The 22,912-nt window shown below is 45.5% G+C and overlaps 1 protein-coding gene across 1 annotated transcript in view; it reads left to right on the plus strand.

The window, feature by feature from the left end:
- The first annotated feature begins 1,237 nt into the window (after positions 1–1,237).
- Positions 1,238–22,912, plus strand: part of NOTCH2 (notch receptor 2) — a 78,740-nt gene continuing 57,065 nt past the window's right edge. The window contains exons 1-4 of the mRNA XM_037404426.1: positions 1,238–1,399; positions 11,360–11,441; positions 21,273–21,532; positions 22,221–22,556. Of these exons, the coding sequence (XP_037260323.1) occupies positions 1,318–1,399; positions 11,360–11,441; positions 21,273–21,532; positions 22,221–22,556 (760 nt within the window). The 5' untranslated portion in view covers positions 1,238–1,317. The remainder of the gene's footprint in view (positions 1,400–11,359; positions 11,442–21,272; positions 21,533–22,220; positions 22,557–22,912) is intronic.

Genomic DNA, 22,912 nt, shown 5'->3' on the forward strand with positions numbered 1-22,912 from the left:
CACCAGTGTCTGCCCACGAGCCGTCACAGCGGCCATGGGATGCTCCGGCAGCTCTGTGGGACGGTGGGGGATTCATCACCCAGGTCACATCAGCATACCTGGACAAATCATCATGGAGGTAGGATGCTGAGCATCCAGCTCATGGTAGGAGCTCCAGGATCTGGCGAGTTACAGGGGGAAAACAGTGGCGTTTATTCATTGCCCCTCTCTCCCCCAGCCCGCACAAGCCTGTCCTGGTGGCCAGGCTGCCATGTCAGCACACAAAGGGCTCTCAGCGTGGGGCAGACGGCTTGTAACGCTTTAAACCATGGCTGAGGACTGGGAGGGCTCCTGAGGTTGAATTTAGTCCAAGGCCGTGGGAAGCCATGTGTCCTCCTGGGCTTCTGTGGTACCAGTAGCCGTGGGGTGAGCCGTGGGGTTGGGCTGATCCATGGGGTGAGCCGTGGGGCAGGGAGCTGGCACAGCTGCCCCAGGGCCCCCTTCCCACCGGGATGAGCTGCCAGCAGCCACCACTGGGTTTGGGTTTCCATCCCCATTGGCGCCCTGGGCGATGCTCCATCACCCCACACCTGGGCAGAGGGCAGGGCCGTGCCCCTGCAGGTGGGGTGCTCCACCATCCCCCCCCGGGGGCACCCACCACCACTGCCACCACCCCACAGGGGCACGACAACGTGTCCTGCTGCCCGTGTCCTCCGTCCCCCCATTGCCACCGCCATCCGCCCCCCCCCACCAGCTGCCTCCCAGCCCCACCACTATCCACCCCTCATTGCCATCTGGACCCATCACCACCTGCCCCACACTGCCATCTGCCCCCCACCGCCATCTGCCCCTATCACTATATGCCCCTCATCACCACCACCATCTGCCCCGCATTGCCATTCCTCCACATCCCCATCTGCCCCCCACTGCCCCCCACGCCCACTGCCATCTGCCCCATCCCCATCTGCCCCCAGTGCCATTCCCCCCAGCCCCATCCCCACCTGCCTTCCACATCCCCATCACCATCCGCCCCCCGCCGCTTCCCATCCCCACCTGCCCCCCTCCTCACCGCCCCCATCGCCATCTGCCCCCCAGCCCCACCGCCATTCGCCGCCCCCGCCATCCGCCCCGCCCCTCCCCGCCTTTCCCCGTCGGGCGCCCCCTGGTGGCGGGCGGGCGGACGGGGCGTGGCGGGCGGCGCGGCGGAGGAAGCGGGGGCGGTGCGCCTCTGCCGTGTCCCTCCGCGCGGGGTGGCCGCTGGCGCCATCGGCGGCTGTGTCGATCCCTCCGCGTCGCGTCGCGCCGTGCCGTGCCGTGCCGGCGGGAGCGGCCGTAGCCATGGCCCGCGGAGCGGAGCCGGCGCTCGCCGCCCTTCTCGGCCTGGTGCTGGCCGTGCTCAGCCGCGCCGAGCCCGCGGCCGGTGAGTGGCGGGGGCGGGAGGGCGGCGGCGAGGGGCTGCGGGGGCCTGTGGGGCTGCGGCGCTACGCGGGCGGCCCCTCGCCTGGGGCCTGAGGGGGTGCCCGGGGCCGCCCCTCGCCCGGGGCCGCTCCGAGCGCGGCCGGCCCGGCGCCGGTGTCACCTCCTCCCGCGGGGCCGGCCGGGGATGAAGGGCTGGGGGGGGCGCCTGGGGTGTCATCGCGTGGGGGCGGCCCGGGCCACCGCCTCTTTGTGTGGAGCGGGGCCCCCCCGCCCCAAGGTCGGCTCACCTGCGGGGGGGCTGTCCCGGGGGGGCTGCTGCTGCCGCCCCCGGGGGGAGTGAGGGGGCTGCTGCTGTCCCCGAGGTGGGGGAGGCGGCTGCTGCTGTCCCCAGGGGGAGTGAGGGGGCTGCTCTCCTGGGGGGGGGGGGCTGCTACTGTCCCCGGGGGAGTGAGTGGGCTGCTGATCCTGGGGGGGGGGGGGGGCTGCTGTCCGGTGGGAGCTGACACGTAACGGAAAGCGCGAGGGAAGCCGTGCTTTACTGGCAGCGATACGCGGGCTGTCGCAGCCGTGGTTTGAGCGCTCGAGGTCTTTTGATTTCAAAACACGGGAGAAAAGGGCTGGCTGTTTCCCATCGCCTGGGATACCTGTGCGTCCTGTGCGCCCCAGCCTCTTTGCTGGGGACATACCTACACACACAGAAGGGATTCCTACATCTCCTCCTCCTCTAATTGTTAATCAGTTCAGGCGTGATGGAGCCATATGTGCACATCTGAAGAAACTGCTGCTTTCCATCGCTGTTGCGCATCGGCATTTGCAATGTGTTTTGCAGCCGGGCTGGAGAACACGGTCCGTAGCCTTAACTGCTGGGTTCTGATGGATTTCACGCCTCTCCCGGCAGCAGTCCTGCTCCTAGAGCAAAGCATGTGCAGCCTTGCAGCACGGTAAAGCTATCCGGGACCAGCAGTCATTGATTACTTGCGCGGCTTCTCATTCTTTCTTCCTTTTTTACTCCGGGGAGGCGGGATTGCTCTTCAGGTGACTTGTGGAGAGTGCAGCGATGGGAGAAAGTGGTAGTGGAAGTTGTTAAGTGTGTGACTGCGACGCTGATTATTTCAGCAGTTTTACTCTTGGGTATGGTTAGGGGTGGAACTTGTCTGCAGAGTTTTGACCACTGCTGCTGGTTTGGTTGCAGAGTAGTTGGGCTAATCAGTCTATCTGTTTTTACTTTGAAATGGCCATTATTTGTCTCCTGGGAAAAATTTTGGTCTTCCCCCCACCCCTTTCCCCAACCCCTCTGAGATCTGACTTACTCGTACTAATGTGCTGCAAGAAGATGGTTGGAGTTAAAAAAAAAAAAAGAAAAAAGCTGTTTCCTGACTGTGTGTTGGCCAGATTTGCTTAAAAGTGACTGGAAAAATAAAGAGTCTTTCAAGGGTAGGTGTATAGTAGCACTGTTGTTTCTGGAAATGGCTTACACAGATCAGTAAGATGGCAAAATACTCTTTTTCCCCCCCCCCCCCCGAAGACTAATGTCTTGCCCACTCTAGTTTGACTGTACCTTCATACCAGCAACTTACCAGTTCATTGCTAGCCCTACCAGTTCTTTCTCTTGGTGGGGGCTGAGAGGGAGAAGTACCTGTGGTGTCACTCATCACTTGACGGGGTATGGATACCTACTGGGCTGCTTCAGGTCCTCCCATGCTGTAGAAATTTTTGGCATTGTGAGTAAAATTTCCTCCTGGTGCTTAACAAAGGCTGGTTGTCAGAGATGACAAATCTAGACTGAAAATAAATGACTCCTGTTGTTCGTGAGATACTGACCTGCATCTGGTCCCTGGGAGTGGGACTTGTGGCTTGAATTAATGGGAAAGATGAAGTCACCGAAAGGGTATTTTCAGGTGCATATTCAACTGTCTTGACGCTCTTGTGCAAGAGAGGGCAGGTATCTGATGTCAGCCCTCTTGGTCAATAAATAGGAGGCTCCTGGATGCTCTGAGTGCTATGGTTTGGACTACTCAAGTCTGCCTCATCATGCAAGCCCAACGATGTAGCAACTTGCTTTTCCAGTTGAGCCGTTGTTTAGTTTTGCAAAAGGCTGCAGTTGAGGTTGCAGTAAGCTGGGGTGGGGCGGCAACACCTGTGCTTTTGGTGAGGATACTCTCCTGATAATTGCTGTGAACGATTTGCACCTCTCCTGATCAGACAGCAGCCGGTAAAACAGGAATCCTGGCTAGTGAAGCCCACCCTAGTTACTACCCACTGCTGTTATTAACGCTTGGATTTTGCTAAGCCCAGCTTCACCAGGTTGCCGTTGACTGTCAGCCTGTGTTTCTAACAGGTTGTTAATCTGGAGGGGTGCAAAGGTAGCACATTGATGCAGATTGCAGTTTGAGATCTTTAGCTTTAGTTTAGAGACTTTTGAGGACTTCAGGTAATGCTGACAATGCCGGTCTGCTTGATACAAATTTGCTTATGGAAGAGCAAGTTTTACTTGATCTTTTGGAAGTGTTGCTGCCTATCAAATTTGTTCTTATCAAAGATGCCAATTTAAACTTTCAGAAGGGAGCATGATGAGAATCTGGCTAACTGGCATCGCTTCCTGCAGGGCACCTCTTAGTCATATTAGAAATACGTGAAGATCGTCTTGCTGATGTTCTCAGGACTTGGATCCTTGGGAAAATAGGACTCACGCCTCTGGTGGCATTTGGCAGTTGGGGCTCTTACAGTGGGTGGGTTGGGTTTTTGGCAGCTTCCACAGCTGGTTGCCTCCCTCCCTTTTATTAGGTGTCTCGCTGCTGTTGCAGTAAGCAGGTAATTCTCTTCAGTGCGCTCTCGTTCTGTTCAACTTCTCCCTTTCTCAGAAACCTGTGTCTGTGCTGAGAGAAGGGGACTGGTGCCTGGAATTTGAACCCAGGACAAGGAGTAGGTGAAAAAGCAGCAGCAGCAGCAGGATTCTGGCAGCCTGTTTCTTCTGGGCTTGAGAATCTTATTTGACAGCAAAACCGATCAGTCACAATTTGTAACTACAGATACAGTGTCGTTTCCTTCAAGTTTGTACTGTTGGCTAATGATGGTTAAGTGGAGGAGCGATACAGTGTTTATTAATTCTCACTCCTCCTGTGGGACATGTTAGGGAAATGGCATCCATGTTGGGGGGGAAAAAGAGCTTCCCTAAGCATCTGTGTTAAAAAGTCCTTTTGTAGTTATATTCTTACTTTCTATTCATTCACTCTGAAATCATCTTGCCAATAGAAGTCAAGGGCTGTCAGTGCCCATCTAGAAGAAACAGTGCTTATATCATTCTAAACACGGTCATCTGAGAGCTGCAGAAATAATCGTTCGTTCTGTTTAGAAAATAGTCTGTTCCTAGGGCACATGTCCTTTTTTTAGACTGCTCCGAGGATGAAAAAAGAGCTTTGTATCTCAAAATGGCATGGGCGCCTGCTGTTTGTTCCATGCAGCAAGTCTTCATCTTGTTTCTCTGACATCACCCGGGACGGCTGCAGAAGCGTTGCTCAGCACAAGTAGCGGGCTAGCATTTCTGCACAGGCAAACATGCTTAACGTTCAAATTAATAAAGATTTAGTGCTGGAGAATGACGGAAGACTTTGGAGAAGACAGGAGCATGGCTTCTGTCTGCCAGATTGCCATGGAAACACCAATACCTCTTTGGCTCTAATTGCCTTCCCTACATTTTTTTGTTGAAAACTTTTTTCTCCCCCCCCAACTAAATGCTTTATGTCGCAGTTCTGGATTTTGAGTGTTTTGGCTTTCTTTGGAAAACTGAAAATAGGGGAAGGCAGGGAACTGTATCTGTGAAAGGAAACGGAGGATATTGTGACTGACACAGACTTTAAAACTGTATTGCAAGTTCATCCTGAATTCAGTCTGTATTATAACTTGAGCTTTTATTGGTGGTTTCTCAACAGGAACAGTGTCACATGAATTGTGGCTGCACTTGATAGAAATAACAGCCCTCTTGCAGCTTCCTGGGCCTAAGACCCCGACAAGAGGAAGACTTTAACTCTACCTCTGAATTTGCACGACGGGTTCCCCGCTCTGTTGTTAGGAGGGCCAATCAGTAGTTTTTGCCAGGTCCTAGATGTTCAGAGGGAAGATTTGAAACAGATGATGGTGGTGCACGCAGTTTTCCTATTAGTACTCTCAAATTAAAAAAAAAAAAACCAAACCAAAAACCTGATGAACTTCCAAAGCAAAATTTCTTCAACTTACAAGCTTGTTCTCCTGAAATCCACTTAAGTATTTTTTTTGCAGGGTGGTTGGTTTTTTTTGGTTGTTTTTTTTATGCTTTCTAGGGAAGTTAGTGAAGGAAACCAGCTTAGCTATTGGGGGTTTCTGTCCCAAAAGGTACAGGATGTTGGCTGAGTGCCTTCACACCCCTCTGAGCTCTGCTTAGCTTCTCAGTTGATGAGTCTTGCATTATCCAGTTGATTTCAGGCTTTTGTGTGCAAAAACGATGGAGATGTCTTAGTAATCTGATTAAAGCATTTTTGCTTTACAAACTATTTCCGTGCCTTATAGACAAGCTTTGTCCTTTAACTGCTGTCCTCTGTCTGTGAAGTGCAAACTGGTCAGCATGTTTAAATTCTCCAAAAGCTAATCTTTTCTAAATCTGGGCTGACTATAAGGCTTTATCACTTTTCCACAGTAAGGATTTTTACTAGTTTGCTTCTTCCCCCTCTTCTTGTGGCTGCCATGGGGCGATCTGTTCTTCAGGGGAAAAAAAAAAAGCTATTTTCATATTTTCAGCTAGCACACACTTACGAGTGGGTTCTTCCATGGTATATAGTCTCACTGGAACTGTAATCTGTTGAGGCTAGTGAATAGTGTAATTAGCTATTTCTCCTCTTTGGGTTTCCTCCAGAAGTTGGTTATCTTTGGGTATTGTCTCCATGTGTGCAGTGCTGCTTATTCCTTACCAGCTTTTTCAGCAGCTGTGTGGTGTGAGGTACTGCTGTGGGAGGGTTGTCCCTTTCTGCACCTTGAGGATCTACCAGTCTTTCTCCAGAATTGCACCTTGTGTTTCAGCATTTTCTTCTTTTTTCAGACTGTATTTTTCCTGTAGGGAACCAGAAGCTGCTTTTGCTCCCTTGGAATTTAAGACCCCTTGCTTTGTAGTTTGCTGGTGTTTCTGACCATGCCGATGGTCATAGTCTTCAGAGCTGGTCCACCTCTGGCAAGCAGCCTGAGCTTGTGTAAGGATTTGCCGTGCATCTTCTGTTGCTGCTATTTGAGGGCTTTGAATCTTTTTTTTCCACCTTTCTCTTCTTACATAATGGGTAACACCACTGAAATGACAGGCTAGTTCTCATGAATGTCAATTGAGACAGAAAATCCACTGGCTATATAAAGGTTATTGAAACCTATTTTGTCCTTTAGTTTTCTTTCTAGTCTTTAATGTATTTTAGCCTGACTTTTCTTCTATGCTTGAGTAGGTTGTTTACTACCCTCTCCCACAAGAGAGCTGTTGAACCTATAGACAAGTGTCAACCAAATACAACAGAGACCTAGGTTCTTAAAATATACTTTCTGTGAACTTCATGGAAAATTTGTAGACAGAATGGAGGAGAGAGAGAGAGAACACATACAGTGTCCTCCCAAGGAGAAAGATGTACCAGCAGCTCAGCAGCATTCCCTGCCAGAATATTGTTCTCCCTTTATTTAAAGTAAAACCTTTGGTCGGAGCCTACAGGTTCTTAGATGCAGGATAATCAACCACAAAGCTACAGGAAACCAGCTTTGTAACGTCTCTTCCTCACAGCATTAATTGTTTTGGTATTTTGCATTTTTATTTCTGCTTGACTTTTCCTGAACTTGTGGGTGAGGACTTTATTGGCATTACTTTCCTTTTAGTATTTACAACAAAGCCCTTTCAGATTTTCTCTGGTTATGGCTCTGTTTCCCTATAGCACTCTTCTCTTTTAAAAGCTGAACTCTTGATACTTACAGCTTCTGATCTTAATCCATCACTATTTCTTCTTAATTTTCTCTCCTAGAAAGGATCTGAATTTGTAGTGGGCAGATGAAGTATAGAAACCACATCACAACTTCCCAATCGTCTTGGCATCCTAAAGAACAGCAAGGCAGAAACACAACTTTTCCTTCAGTTAAAAAGGTTAAACCTGGGTGAAATTGTATTCCAGTTAAGTGTGAGCTTTGCGGTTGGGCGTTGAGAATCACAGCACTTCCTATAGTGTTTCCATGAGTAACACTTTCTGCTTGTGCTCATTCTGTAGCAGTGGCTACCTGTTCTTCTGTCTGGCCTTGGAAAATGGTCCTGGTAGGCTAGTTAAATGTCAGGTTAGAAATTATGTTTGAATGCAAGCGTGTGCAAGGGTTTGTATGGACTCTAGGCTGGGTAGTATAGTTAATAACATTCATCTCGTGTGCACTTAGGAGTCCTCATCTGAGTATTCTTTCAAACTTGGCTACGATACGTGCTAGAAACTGGGTGGTTCTTCCACAACGTGGTGGCCTGCCTGCTTCATAAGAAGCCAGCCTTTTGATAATTGTGAGGTGTCTTCCCAATATTCCTGTAATATGCCCAAATGGACTACTAAAAATCATGAGGCCGTTCAATACATTTAAAAAGCCATGGGATTTCCCCTTCGAGACCTGCTGGCATGCCACCACCGCACGAGAGCACAAGGACTTGAAGCATCAATGCTTATGCTTGGTCTGGATTAACCCAGCTTCTGATAGTCATGGTGGTTTTGGCAAGTTAGAGCAAGTCCAGAACATGGACAAATAATTGATCATTGCTGGTTTTTTTTAAACACAGAAGAAATTTGTCAAAAGCAGGCTGTTAGACTCAAAGCCTTGACAGCATACTGGCGCGCGCTCTCTCTGGGTTCTAAAAGAATGGCTTTATATTTTCAAGGCAAGGCTGTCTTCGCTCACGCTGTACACACCGAAGTATTTCCAGTTGACATGATGGATGTAGTGAAAAGTACTTTTTGTGCTGGCTAAGGTAGAAGGTAAAATTGTAGCACTCAACATGATAGAGCAGTGAAGTAGCTTTTGAAGTAAGTTGTGTTGAAATGCCTTGGTTTTGTATGCATTGTGAAATTGTTAAAGATATCGTGAAATACAGGAAGACAGCGCTTTGTGCACAGAAATGCTAATTTTACTGTGAGAACTATAGCCTTCAATTTCCCTCGTGATTTCTTTTTTAAAGAGTAGTGGTTGTTACTTTTAATGCTCATTTTAATATAGAATATGGTTACATTTACCTTTTCTTTGCTTTAGTTGCATTTAAATGTATTTTATTCAACCTATTTTAGTCTCAAGCTGCAAAAGTACAAAAGAGTCTTTTTGCTTTTGTTTTCTTAGCTTCTTTCACTTCTAAATTACTATATACAAAATACATATTCAGCTGTCTGTGTTGCTCTATTCACTGTGTGTCTCTGTTAAAGAATTCTAAGGTCTAGTAGTAGTTTAATGACCTGCTAAACAGCTGTTCAAGGCAGGAGTAATTTGTCAAAAACCAGGAGAAAATTAATCATTACTTTGCTAAAGCCTCTCTGCGTGGCTGTGTTTGGCCTAGCAAGCTAAACAGGAATCACTGTTTCAGATCCTTACTGTGACCCCGAAAGCCGTCACCCTCTTGCTCCCCTCTGTGCAGTTGTGCTGGGAGGTGGTTTTGGCCAAGTGCTAGTTAAGCTTTTACTATGTGGGTTACAAAATCAACTGGCTGCTCGGTTCTCACTAGGGACACAGCTACTCGAAGAGATTACAAAATTGTGTTTGAAAGCATGGGCACAAAAGAAATAATCCTCTGAGTATTTGCTTCACTGGCTTGGTGGGTGTGAAAAGAATGAAAATTCAAGGTAGTAAGATGAGAGTACTGATACGGTAAGGCTGAAATATGGTAAGGCTCACTTTTCCCTTCCTCCATTTCCCTGGAGTAGCGCAGGTAGTAAGAGAAATCCAGATCATTCCAGGTCCTTTTGCAGTGTCCCTTGAATGCCGTGTAAGTGCACTATGCTAACTGTAGCTAACCTTTGTTGTGAAAACAAGCTGCTGTAGTGTTAGACAGAAGCAGATGAAGTTTGGAGTTGAAGCCTTGTGGATGTTGCTGTTAAACGGGATAAAAATCATCAGACAGGTGCAAATCAGTGTGGTTTTGACCGCTGTGTGTGGGAATGTCGTGCAAAATCCGTGTTAATATTTCTGTCGCTTAGTAACCCTGACCTCAGGGGTTATCTGAAAGGGCCTCAGAGTGGAATTTTGTTCATTTCCTGAGAGCTGTGCAGAAGCAGCACCATCCAAGTGCCCCTTTTTGAAGAATCGAGTCAACAGAAGCAGCTGTACCCCTATTGTCAGAAATATTGGTGGTTTTCCTGGGCAACTGAGTTTAGTTTAAATGTATTCTCTGTAGGGATTGCAGGTGTGAAATGCTCCTGTAGTACCTCTTAGTGCATGGGACCTGTTTATGTTGCTCCAGGGTTATTGGGAAATAACACTTGAAGCCCTGGATAGCAGTAACTGGAGTCTGTTCCAAGTTGTCTGATTGCTGGGGTGAATTTGGGCTGGTTGCAGAGAGCTTAGCGGAACTGGTGTGTTAACTCTTCGGTTTCTGAGCCCCCTTCTGTAGTCACCAGAATATAAGCTTTGATGGTGGTTTGGACCACGTTTCCCTGGTGCCCCTTGATGAATTTGTATTGAAAATTTAATACCTCTTGACGTAAACTACCTTAAAAAAGAAAAAAAAAAAAAAAAGGGCATCTGCCCTGTGGCAGCTGGTATACAAGAGGGCAGTTTAGATGTTATTCCTCCCTCTAGGTGCCTTTAACCTAAGATTGGTTAAATGCTTTCCCAAAGGCAGTAAAATTGTTGAAATAGGGTCCGGAGAGGCACGGAAGTGTGTGTGTTTGGGGGCCAGGAGACAGAACTGGAAGGTGGGAAGAGCTTGTGACCTCTGGGCACATGGGTAAGTTTAGGGTAGGACCCAGATCTTGCGGTTTCAAGGGCTTTATCCACTAGTTTGGTGCTATTCAAGTGGCAGGCTGTGAGCTAGGTGGACTGGCTAAACTTTTGTGGTTCTAGAGTGCCCTCTGCTCCTGCAGGGTTTCCGTAGTTCTCACCCTTCTTTAGACACAGGCCCAGTGTGCTGCTTCAGGTTCCCGTGAAGAGATGAGCACTTGCCAGAGCTGAGGCTGATGTGAAGCCTGTTCTGATGGAAACAACACTAGAGCTTCCAGCAGACTTGGATAAAAATTGACCAGCCCTGAACTGTATCACACCTAATAGCTTTTAAAAACCATAACACTGAAAATATAGAGTTTGAGCTACAGTGTATCTCCTTAGAAACACCAAATTCTTTGTGGAAAGTCTAACATCTCTGATATTTTCGCTTACTCCCAAACACAATCCTGACTGAAATCAGAGTGCAACAACAGTAATGATGTTACAGCAAATTCTGCATTGCTAGAAATGCACAGCAGGTGAGATTGAGGGACAGATGCCCCTATTTCAGTGCCAAGTGTCCCTAGAGGTGATAGAAAAGAAGGAAGGGATTTGAGGCAAAATATTCTGAAAAAAGAAGGCTTAGAAGTAGTTGCCTCTTACTTCAAAGAATTTCAGTCTAGAATTTTGATCAGAAAGTAGTAATTGGTGACACTTAACCCAAAATATGCAAGTGCTGACATGAATGTCTTTGTAGCTTGCTGAAATTACTGCATGCTTTGTTTTGAAAATCTACCTAAAAGAAATTCTGTAAACATTGAGTTGCCTGATGCACACATCTGTGATTCTTCTTTCAGTCTGGCTGTTTTGATGCTTCCAGAGATTAAACTAAACTATGTGATAGTGTCTATTGTTTTTGTTCCAATCATATAAAATTTTCTACTTAAAGATTTTCTTTCCCCATAATATGCTAATGAAGCTTTGACTTGACATGTATGGCTACTGATTTGACTGTTCTTTTCGCTTCTTTCAGCATTGCAGTGTATGGATGATTCCAAGCCATGTGTTAACGAGGGAAAGTGCATTCCATATCAGAATGGTACAGGATATTGCAAGTAAGTTGGTTTCATTTCTCATCAATTTAATTACCAATCTTCTGTCATTCAGGTTCCTAGCCAGAAAGGAAATGTGAGTTGTTAAGATTTTCTTATCGGGTGCATTCAGCATGACAGTTTTAGCACAGTTGGTGTTTCTTGATAATGCGTTTGTTATGTGCTAGCTTTTTGTAACGTAAGAAATATGGATTTCTTCTTAGAATTTTTGGGTTTGGATCTTGTCAGCTTGATTTCTTTGCATTAGGTTAGGAAAGATTGCCAAAGCGATCGTAGAGGTCAACCCAGTACCTTGCTTCCAGACTCACAAGTTAGGTTGGAACTTGCTCTCCATCTAATAGCTCACTTTGTAGAGCTTCAGCCCTAATTTGAATATTTTCATGAGGTTTTTCAAAACTAATGTGCTCTCTGAAGTGTGCCAGTTCCCTTCTGCATGCTGAAGAGCAACTAATATGTGGAAGTTGCAAAAACAAACTTAACAAAAACCACCCAAACAAACATCCACATTTGTCTTTATTGTGTAACTGATTTTGGTAAATGTTGACACCCATGTTCAATGGTGCCTTCACTTTGCTGCTGCATGGAAAGCTGATCAGCAGGAGCTTTGGCAGAGTGTCTGGAGAATGATATCACATCTATTTAAATGCAATTCACCTTTCAAACTGCAGTATTTAGAGTTTTTTTAGATTAAGTGATATTTTACAGAAAGAGAAATCCTCCTTGTTCAGCAGGCTTAATTTACTACATCTGCAGTAAACGGATTATTTTCTAAACCTTGATTACTTCATCAGTGTAAGTTGTCCCATTTTCTAGCATGCTAAATCCCTCTTTTCTTAATGCTTACGTTCTTCAAATATTAGTGAGTTTTGTCTTGTGATTTAGCTTGGCTAACACGCAGCTCCACTGTTCACCCTTTTCTGCACAGCCGTCTTCGCTTGCCACAACCTTTAGTTCTTTCTATCAATGTGGTACCTAAAACTGATACTTAAATTGCACCTGTGGCATACAAAGGGGAAATCATAATCTAATTTGAGGTTCTTCTCAGTTTCAAATCAATACCTGATGTGCAGAAGGGCCATGAAGACAAATAATGTAACTTGTTATTCCCTGTTGTTTTTTTCAAACTCCTTCCTAGTCTTTTACTTTCCATAGCTTTATATTGGTGTCCACACAAATGAGCTGCCCTTCTGAAAAGAAAGCTGGAACTTACCTGCTTTTCACCTATATTTTAGAACAAGCAATTTTGTGATGTTAGGAGGTAATAAGACTGATGTTGGTGCTGCTTGTACCTTCCTAAGGACATTTTCTCCAGCTTGCATGTTCCTCTTAACCACGTCTTAGACTTCTAATATTTTTCTTCTGTTACAAAATTGTTCAGTTACTTCATCTGATTGAACTTCCGTTCAGTATTTGTAGTGCAGTCCAGATCTTAACACATTTCCCTTATCAGAGTGGCAGCTTTGACCACTTTTTTTTTTTTAGTAGTGCAGAGAGTTATTTATAATTAATGTTGCCTTCTTCCTTTTTGTGCAGTCTTCTTGCAGGTCTTAAGCCAACCCCTCCTTCAGGTACCAGCTCAGTCCCTTAGCAGGTGCCAGAGTAATTGGAAAGGCTAACAGAAGCCTCCATACAGAGATTAGTACATGTCTGTTCCCTAGTTCTGGCTCAAGAACTCCTTTTTGCAGAAAGTAAGGAAAAAATAGCAAAAAAAACCCCTCAGTTGTGGAGACTCTACCTTTAGCAGGCTGATTCTTAGCATCCTGTTTTGGTTTTAAGTGTTGGTTGGGGTTTTTTTTTTTCTTTTTCTTTCCTGCACTATGAGGAACTCTGAACAGGGGGAACTTTATATCTGGTGTAGTAACCTAGATGCCTGTCTGAATTTTTGATGGCTGTAGGAGTAGAAATATTCTCTTCAGGAAACTGAGCTTATTACTAAAGCAGGTGGCTTGGCTTCTGGCTCTGCAGGATCACTCACTGATTAGCTGAATCTCCACCCCTTCCACTTTTTTCAAGTTATCTGCAGTACTTCCTCTGCTGGGCAATAAGTTATTATAACAGGCACTCTTCCTCTTTCTGCAGCTCCTCTCAGCCAAGTTGTTTGTTCTAGTGTGTGGCCAGTCTGTCTAGTTAATCTTGCTGTCGGTAAGAAACAAGTGAACCACTGAGGGAGAACCTGCATCAGAGGTGATCAGATGCGATGAGTAAGACATGAGTAACGTAAGCACTGATAAGCAAAACATCTAGTCTAGGTACTTGGCAAAGCAGAAAGTGACAGCTTGGTGCTGAAACAGCTTTCTGTGTCAGAAAATCTTGTAGAATGTACTGCATTAAAAGTGAAAGCTAGTTTTCTGCTAAGAAATCTTTATTATGGTGCATCTGGCTTCTGTTATGGGAACAGCGATTGTGACCCTTGTAAGGAAATCTGAGTTGAATCTTTATCAGATTGTTCTTGCGAGCGCCCTTTAAGTAGCTCCGTTCCCCTGGTGACGCTGCTGGCCCGTGGCTGTCATTTTGTGGCACTGCTTGATAGAATTCCTGACCACCTTTGACCTTGATTTTATATTTAGAAAATTACACATTCCTGTGTTTGCATCTTTCAAGGTCAGAATTTTTGTTTGAGTGATCTTTCTATATCCATTTGGTGACTAGCGTGGTGAGGGGCACAGACCTTGTTCTGAGGAGTATGGCTGTATCTGCAGCAGTGGTACCAAGGGGCCTGTCCTTCCAAGCTTTTTGACAAAAGGCAGTTTCAGTTTGGGGTTTGGCTCTGTGTTGTTGCACCGTGGTGGTATTTTGTTGTTGTGGGGTCCCCCCATCAAAGCACCTCCAGGCAGCCTATTTGCACATTGAGGTGTTAAGCATGAAGGAGCCTTCTTGCATGCTGTCGTACCTGGCAGAGAAGCAGTTTAAGCGACTGTTCGTTGCTTAATGCTAATTGCGAACATCCCAGGAAAACCCTTTCTCATCTGCCTGCTGCTGGGTGGCTGGGAAAGCAGCAGTAGGAAGAGTCTGAGGGATAATACTGCTAAGTTACAGTATTTCTGCAGTTGCAGGCAGGATGAGAAGGTGTCGGTACAGGGAGCTGTTTCAAGGACAAGCAGAGCAGAGATTTTGGCAGCGCTGCCCACTGTTTTCTCAGCATGAGAGTCTGCTCGGCTGCAGGTGGATGCAGGACTGGGCAGTCCCTCTGCGCTGGGAATGGGGCAGGGCCCTGAGCAGGGACTATCGTAGCTGGGTTCCCCATGGTTGGCAGCTGTGGCCTCTCCCACCTTCCCTCCCCTGTGCCCCAGTGACGGGGAGCAGAAGCAAGACTGTGCCAGGGAGAGAAGCAGAAGTGAGAAGGAAGAAAGTTGGGCTTGGGGTGCGCCAGGGTTTAGGGAGGAAACTGAGCCTTGCTACTTCTCATGCTTCATAGGCTTTTAAGGTTGGAGTTTTGGCCTTGGGACTGCTGCATATTGTATGTCCAGAAGCGTTGTCAGCACCTCTGTATGAACCAAAGTACTGCTTTAACGCTAATGTCTTTTGTCCGGTCCTGGTGGTTAAAAAAAACCAACAACAACCAACCCAAAAGTGCAGGAGCAACTGTGGCCCTTTTGCTGTGCTTAGTCAGATGGGGAGACGGCTGAAGTAGGCTGATGCCTAAAGGACAGTCTCCTTCAGCACATCCTTTCATGTCTGAAGTTGTCAGGGTTTGTGTAGCTTTGTGTGCTTCTGCGCCTCTTCAGTGAGCAGTGTTTTTTCTCGCCGTGTGCAGAAGTTTGTTCATGCTTTTTCATTGTGTGGTGCAGTTTTTACTTTTCTGCAGAGTGGCAACAGGAGGACCTCAAAGCATGCTTAAACTCCAAGCAGCGATGGCACAGCAGTAAGGGGCTTCTGTCCCAAATCTGACCCCCAGTAACTCCAACAATCTTGCCAGCCTTTCCAGCTGGACTTCTGGGGAAGGCAAGATCCTGGACTACAGAGCTGCTTCTGAGACTGCAGCAGATTATCTTCTTAGGTTGTCTTGAGAAACTAATCACTCCTAGACCAGTGAATGGGGAATACCCATAGGAGACTTCGTAGCAGGATGAGGTCTGAGAGTTTTCCAGAAGAGGCTAAATGCAGAAGTAGGAAAGTTGTCCCTTTCTGAGAATGGGCTGCCCTTTGCTGTTTCCTTCTGTCTCCTTCCAGAAGTTAGAGACCCTTGAGACCAGAGTAGAGGAAAAAGGGGAGAGTACACACACTTTTAGCTTCAGATCTGGGAACAGAGTAGTGATTTGAGTCACTTGGTCAAATTTTTCTATTGTGATTTACCTGTGCAGATCAAAAGCTGTTCAGAGCTCTGATGGTCAGAAAAAGCTGAACTAAACCTTGCCCGTTCAGACTTCAGTTGCTGTTACTCCTTGGCGTACTGTGGAGCGGTACACTGCAGAAGCGCTTTCCGTGGACGAGAAACAATAGCTGTATACTGCTTTAAATGCAGAACAGAGAGGCCGTCCCATCCCATCGTTTGCTTTCAAAGTATGACGCATAAATGGGAGCCTTGAGACATGGGAAGGAGCATTTGTAAAGCTAACCAGAGAATCCTGTTCTCCCTCCTGAGAGGAGGTGTAGGTGTGGGAGTCAGAACCCGGGAGCCAGGGGGAAGTCTGGTTAAAATCTGCAGCAAAATAGCTGAGACCCTTCTCATGTTAGTCATCAGACTGCATCCCCCCTGTTGAAGCATCTTCCAATCAAAGTGAGGGGAGTGTTGGGTTGAGGGGGGCAGAAGCAAGACTACTATGAAATTCTTCCCTTCGTGTTTTAAATTAAAACCATCTGCTTCCTTCTGTGCATCTCCAGATGATATCACTGGGCCTGAATAGGAAACTCCCATGAAAATCAAACATCTGGAAGACTGGTTAAAACAGTCTATAAGGTGCATTTGAAGAAACTGTCCTGTGAATGTGCCCAAGCAAATATAGTACGGCAGATGAGGAGTTTTTTCCACCAGACTAGACATATTCCAGAAGTCTTTTGAAAGCAAGAAAGAGCTAAGTAACTTCAATCTAGTTTTGTGGCAGAAGAACCAAAAACGCAGCTTTTGTGAGTCTTCCACTTTCACTTCGTAGCATTGGGTTGTTGTTAGAGTGAATGCAGCTCTGCGGATTTGTGGATACTTCAAATTTGGATAAATACCTTCGTTTTGTTTTTACATCTCTTGTTTAGCTCCATGAGAGCCTGAGCTAAAGCAAATGCAGGCTGGAGCTGAAAAGGAGGAGGGAAAAAAAAAAATAATGGGCTGAGCTCTAAAGTATTTGTGCTGGAAAGTAGCCCAGAGAGAGTAAAGGAGAAGCTTTAATTAGAAGCAGCTGCATAGCTGATGCAGCCCACAGGACATTTTCCCATTTCAAACTCTCTAGTTTTCAGAAATCATGATTTGAATAAAGTTGTATGTGAAATTTGTTCTTAAAAGATTAAATTCCTGTTGAAGTAGGTTGAGAGACCTCTTGTGCTTCCAGAAAGCACCAGAACAAACTTTGTCTTCCTGTTTCTGTTTCTGAGTGTTAGATGGAAAACTGAGGAGAAACAGTGGCTTTTATTTGGAAAAGATTTGGTTTGCTGTTCTGAGCATGTCATTTGGAGCTGACACAAGCTGCTACAATTTTAAGCTGTTCTGTAGACAAGTGGCTTGCTTTTTTTTTTTTTTTGCTTTTTTTTTTTTCCTCCTAAAGAGAACTTGAAAGAGTAGGTTGGGATGAGAGTGGAGCAGGGGTGGTGGGAAGCTGGAGTTTCTGTGGAGGATAATCATACCCTTTAAAGAAATCTGGACTTAGACCGTGCTTTTTCACTGTTTGCCTCTATTTTTAGAGAAACGTTGTGGTGCCCAACATGAATCGGGGCAAATATTTGCATTTTGTCTACACCAACATTTAGAACTAAATTGCTAGTATTTGTGCCTAGAAATGTTGATGACAGGAGACATGGTTGAAAAATCTAGACTGTAGGTTTTTTGTTCTTTAACATTAAAAAAGGATTGCACTGAATTGCTGGAGGGAAAAAATTGCATAACTGTGTGACCAAGCTTTTCTCTGGAGGAGAACAAAATGGTGGGTATAAGGGCTATGTATACCTCATCTACCATCTTCCCACAGGCAGGCCTGTTCCCTCTGGCATATTCTGTAAGGCTTTGTCCTTCCAAATATAAGGAGCTGAAGTTAAAAGAGCTTTTGCCGTTCCCTGCTGGAGTGCTCCCTTGTGTTTTTTCTGATTAGCCTCAGAAGATAGCAGAACAAGCCTGGTCTTGGAGCGCTCTTCAACTTTGCACCAGAAAACTTGTGTACAAAATGCTGGACCAGTTGTGGGTGATGGTTGTGTTGTCTTAGAGCACAGATCTTTGCTTTCCTTTTAAATCATAACCAGCAGTGCTCCTAATCGGTGCCTAGGCTCCCTGTCACCTAGGGGTAACAGTTAAATGCCCCTTCCAGTATCCCCGAGTGTTGGGTGAGTGGGAGAGAAGCCATATTTTAGTGGTTTCTTTTGCTTGTGGACAAAACATGAGATGTTCCTCGACTTTCTTGTTTGTTTTATAGGCTTTCAATGCAAAAACACCTTAGGACTTACCTTTTAAAGGTGTTTGGGTTTATTTTGTATTTGTTGGAGTGGTGGATGGTGTTGGAGGACCTCTTCTTTGCCGGATGAGGTGCCCTGGATGGGGTTCTGCGAAGTTCTGGTTTGTTGCTCGTTCTTTCCCAATCAAGAGAATTACAAGTGCATGGCCCGTGCCTGCTGCTGTTAGTCTGAGGAGCGTGGTGTACTGCTGACACAGCTGAGCTGCCCAAAACCCCCATCAACGGTGGTGGTGAAACTAGAAGAAACCCCTATAATGAAATATTGCAAGCTTTTGGGACTGAAGTTCAATTTGACTGTACACATTCATCAGCCGCATATAGATGTCCAGAAACATGATTTAAGCGTAGTTATCCAGACGGTCTCGGAGCAGAGCTAGCCAGTGCACCGTGTGCAGGCTTGAATGCCGTGGGAGTCGAGCAGTGCTCTGGCTTCTGGCACAGCTGTCTTTGCTGGGTGCCAGATTTCTCTGTGATCGAGCTCCTGCAGAGCTGTGCTATAGCCCGCTGGCGTTTGGACTGATTTCTAACCTGTATCAAGGGGGGGGTGGGGAATTTGGGATGTTAAAGGAAGCCTATAGAACTACAGTGGCTTTGGCCCGGGATGCCCCACGTCTGCCTCTCGTGTGACATGGCAGCAGCTCACGCTGCCTGACAGCCTTTGGCTGTTACACCAAGGATGGCACAAGAGGCAGAGGATATTCTGCGAATGGTATTGTCTCAGGATTTGCTTTCTGTAACTTTATTAATCCTGCCTTGCCCTGCAAAAACTTCTTTCATGTCTGTTCCTGGGTACGAAGTTGAAAGTATTAAGGTATGGTGAAAGGAGCCTAATTTGGGTGTGGGGAATGGTAAATTACGATTATGCACATCTATTATATGACTTCTCTGCTTTAGACATATGGCTAAAGCTAGTTAATAAATTTTAACATGAGAAAAAACAGTTGTGGTCATCTAGTAATGACCCCTTGCGTAACTCGGATAATAACCTCTCTGAATAGCTCTGTTTGAACTAGCGTGCATACTCTTCCTGAAACAGCCAATCCTGGTGTTCTTTTAAACAAGCAGGAGTGATGGAGAAATTCCACTACAGCCTTAAATGTGTTGTTCCAGTTGTTTCTCTCCGCTGCTGAAAGACTGTATATAAGTTCATGTCTGAAGATAAAAGATGTTACGTTATTTCTAATTAAATTTATCTAGCTTGAACTTTTAACTGCTCAGTTCTGTTATCTCTGTACCTTCTAGATGGGAAATTATTGTTAAATCTGAGTTTCTTTGTGGGTATTTGGAGATTTTGATTAACTACCTTCTTCTCTTTTTCCCTTCGATAAACAGACTGAGCCACCTGAGCTTTTCATTGTGTCAAGAGTGTTCTATTAATCATTATGGTTGGCTTCTTTGAACTCATTTCAGCTTTTCCTTCTTAAAGAGCAGACACCAAAACTGACACAGTGGTCTGCTAGTGGTGGTGCCATGCAAGTACCAGGTGTAGCGTAAACTCATTTACTACTACTTGATATTTGCTGTTTGTGCAGCTAAAGCATTCCTGGCCAAACTGCCGCACTAACAATTCACGTTCAGCTGACCGCTAGGAACCCCTGGAGCAAGTCTGGCTTTCCCAGCTCAGCCTCCTGTTGTGGGGAGGGTGCTGTGTATGTTTTGTTGCTAGATGTAGGACTTCGCAGTGCTAAGTGCACTTTGTGTGCTGATTGCCTTGTTAAGCATTTCGGCTTACTACCCTCTATTGAGAACTTTTCTCTCTTGCCTATGTGTTTGACCAGCATTGATGTTCTCAGGTTTATTCTTAGGATCATTTTAGGCTGGAAAAGACCTTTAAGATTGCCAGGTGTTGAGTAGCATAGGAACAGAGGCAGATCCCTGTAGTATTCTGTTTAAAACAGCTTCATGCCCATTCTTTTATTTTTAAACTGGATTTTTTTAATCTACTGTACACTTCTATGTGCATAAGTAAAAGGCAGTCTCTTTACTGTTACATTCTTTACGGAAGCTGACTAGAGACCGTGTGTTTCTTGCAGCTGGAATCTCCTCCCTTTTGGATTTGTGTAATTCATTGATTTAATAATCGTACCTATCCTGTTCTGGAACAAAGTGTATCTAATGTTCGCCTCTGAATTTTTTACAGTGAAATACATGTTCTCCCAGGCTGTGTATGTCTTGGGTTACTTATCAGTTAAAGCATGCAGCTGTGTACTATAGAAAAAACTGCAAGTGGACAGTCCTGTTCTGTATGTTGGGTGTTATTTTTATCCAGCATGTACTCTTGCAACTTTCTGCTACCTGAAAGAAGCAAATGGAACTGTGGGTGACACAAAGAGGGGGCTTACAGGCTTGCTTGTCTGGGTCCTGTATCACTAGAAGTTAAGTGGAAAATTTGTAGTACAAAGGCCGGTTAAAAGATGGATTACAGCTGACAAGTGTAGTCAGACTGTATTGACATAAGTTTAGGTTAGAGAGAAATAACTGCAATTATTCTGCAATCACAGATCTTTGTATAAAATATTACCCTGGTTGTAGATAGTGTATGTGTACTCATTTTTCTGTGGGAGATGGAGGAACAATGACCTTGTCGTTAGGGTGCTAGCCAGGGGCGTGGGAGACCTGACTTCAGTGCTTGTGTTGCTAGTTGAGTGCAGGCTTTAGCATGTCACAGTCCCAGATGCACTTATCAACATGAGGATAACAGTATATTCCTGTCTCACGGGAGTGTTGCGGAGAAAGATCTGCTATGGATTTTCAGGCCCTCAGACGCTGCATGTGTCCAAAGTTTATAAATCTTTTGGGAGATGGATAGTACCTGGTGTTAATACCTATTTCTGAAAACTGCTTGGTTTTCTTCTACAAAAGGATGCTTATTAGAATGGGAGTAGGTGCAAGGAATTAATTGTTACTCAGCAGTTCTTTAACACTTAAGCTTTTACTGAAGTTTCAAAGGGAAGTGCAAGAGTAAGGTCCTGCATTTGATGTAATGCTCATTGTATGCAGTATTTATTTATTTTGTAATGAACGATTTCACAATTTGAACTTAAGTTTTCAGTGGTCTCATTTGGGACAGTCCCAGAGGAGGGCCTTGTTACATCCATGACGTTAGCATTTAGGTCTGTTAATGTTACCATGGATTTCAGCAAGTTCCAAGACTTTCAGTGGTCATGGGGTTTCATTCCTGGTATCTTCCCAGGACAGCAAGACTTCAGTGAATGTGCCACAATTAATTCCTTCTCTGTTGCAGGTGTCGAGAAGGCTTTCTTGGAGACTACTGTCAGTACAGAAACCCCTGTGAAAGCAATACCTGTAAGAACGGGGGAACTTGTGAAACTACGTCTCTGATAGGAAAGGCTACCTGCAGGTGTGCTCCAGGGTTCACGGGAGAGGATTGCCAGTACTCCGAATCGCACCTCTGCTACGTGTCCCAGCCCTGCCTGAACGGAGGGACTTGTCATCCCCACAGCCAGGAAACGTACGAGTGTGTCTGCCCTCCAGGTTACACAGGTAGGGTTCTGTGTTTGTACCTCCAGACTCCCTCTTTTGGGAATTACTTAATCCTGGAATGTTCCAGGACAGTCACAATGTGCTCTCAAATTTACTAGCTCCAGCACAGGAAATGAGAAGAAGTCTAAATGACTTCATGACCAAAAAAAGGAAAGGGGGGTAGGGAATCAGGCTCTCTACCCTTTACACATAAGCAGAAAGATATTTAGCTCTTGTGGGGGTGCCCACGTGGGAAAACTGAGTGCAGAAGCTGGTCTGGAGCGACTGGTAGACTTTGAATTCAGCGTCTGCCTTTTAGAAAAAAATGAAGTAAATTTGGCCACCAGAATCTTTCAATGGGAAAACTATAATTGGGTGCCTGAGGGGGAGCATGAAAACTCACTCCTTTAATTCTTGAAAGGGATGTAGAAGAAGAGCGACTGTCAGCGTGTAGTATGATTTCAGGTCATAGGCTATTTTTATAAGCTACAACATTCCATATCTTGCTACTACCCTGTAAATAAAATGACTTTGTAACCACAAATTGATTTTAGTTTTAAATATAATATTGTAAAATGCAGATACAAATTTTCCTGTAATAATTTTAAGATTTAGTACACGAATAATTTTGAGGAAGTGTGAAGGAAATACTCTTTTTTTCCATAGAAATAACTTACTATTAACGGAGTGCTCTGTCTTAATCCTACAGGAAAGGATTGCCAGTGGATTGATGCCTGTACCTCTCAACCTTGTGCCAATGGAAGTACATGTACTGTATCTGGAAATAAGTTCTCCTGTGTCTGTCTCCCTGGCTACACTGGCCAGAGGTGTGAGATAGATGTGAATGAATGTGCCACACCAGGCCTTTGTCAGCATGGTGGGACCTGTGTCAATTTGCCTGGTTCATACCGATGTCAGTGCAAGCCGGGCTATACAGGGCATCGCTGTGAGAGCGTATATGTGCCGTGTTCCCCATCACCCTGTATGAATGGAGGAACTTGTCATCAAACAAGTGACTTCACCTTTGAGTGCAACTGTCTGCCAGGTAAATGATGTTGCTTTTTGAAGTGCTTCGTTTTCTAGTCTTGTCATTGCATTCCTGTCTGTTGTTCTAAAAACTTCTCTTGGAGTTTCTGTGTGATACTTGTGTAATGTAAGGTTAGAGGTAGAAATCTCAGCAAGGCAGGAAGCTCTGCTAGGACATTAGTTTCTGAGTGTCAGGATTTCATAATATGGAAGGAAGAAAAGGGAAGAAGGCTAGAAATGACAGATTTCTGCAGAACCCAATTAGAGGCAGAGAATCTAAGAACTGTGACGTAGATTCAAGGAGATTAGGGTGGTGTCTCCTAATGCTGATTTGGAATGTGAACTTCCATGAACATAAACCGCTACAAATATGTA

The sequence above is a fragment of the Falco rusticolus genome, chromosome 11 (assembly GCF_015220075.1).
Source record: "Falco rusticolus isolate bFalRus1 chromosome 11, bFalRus1.pri, whole genome shotgun sequence".
In the NCBI taxonomy this organism is placed as follows: Eukaryota; Metazoa; Chordata; class Aves; order Falconiformes; family Falconidae; genus Falco; species Falco rusticolus.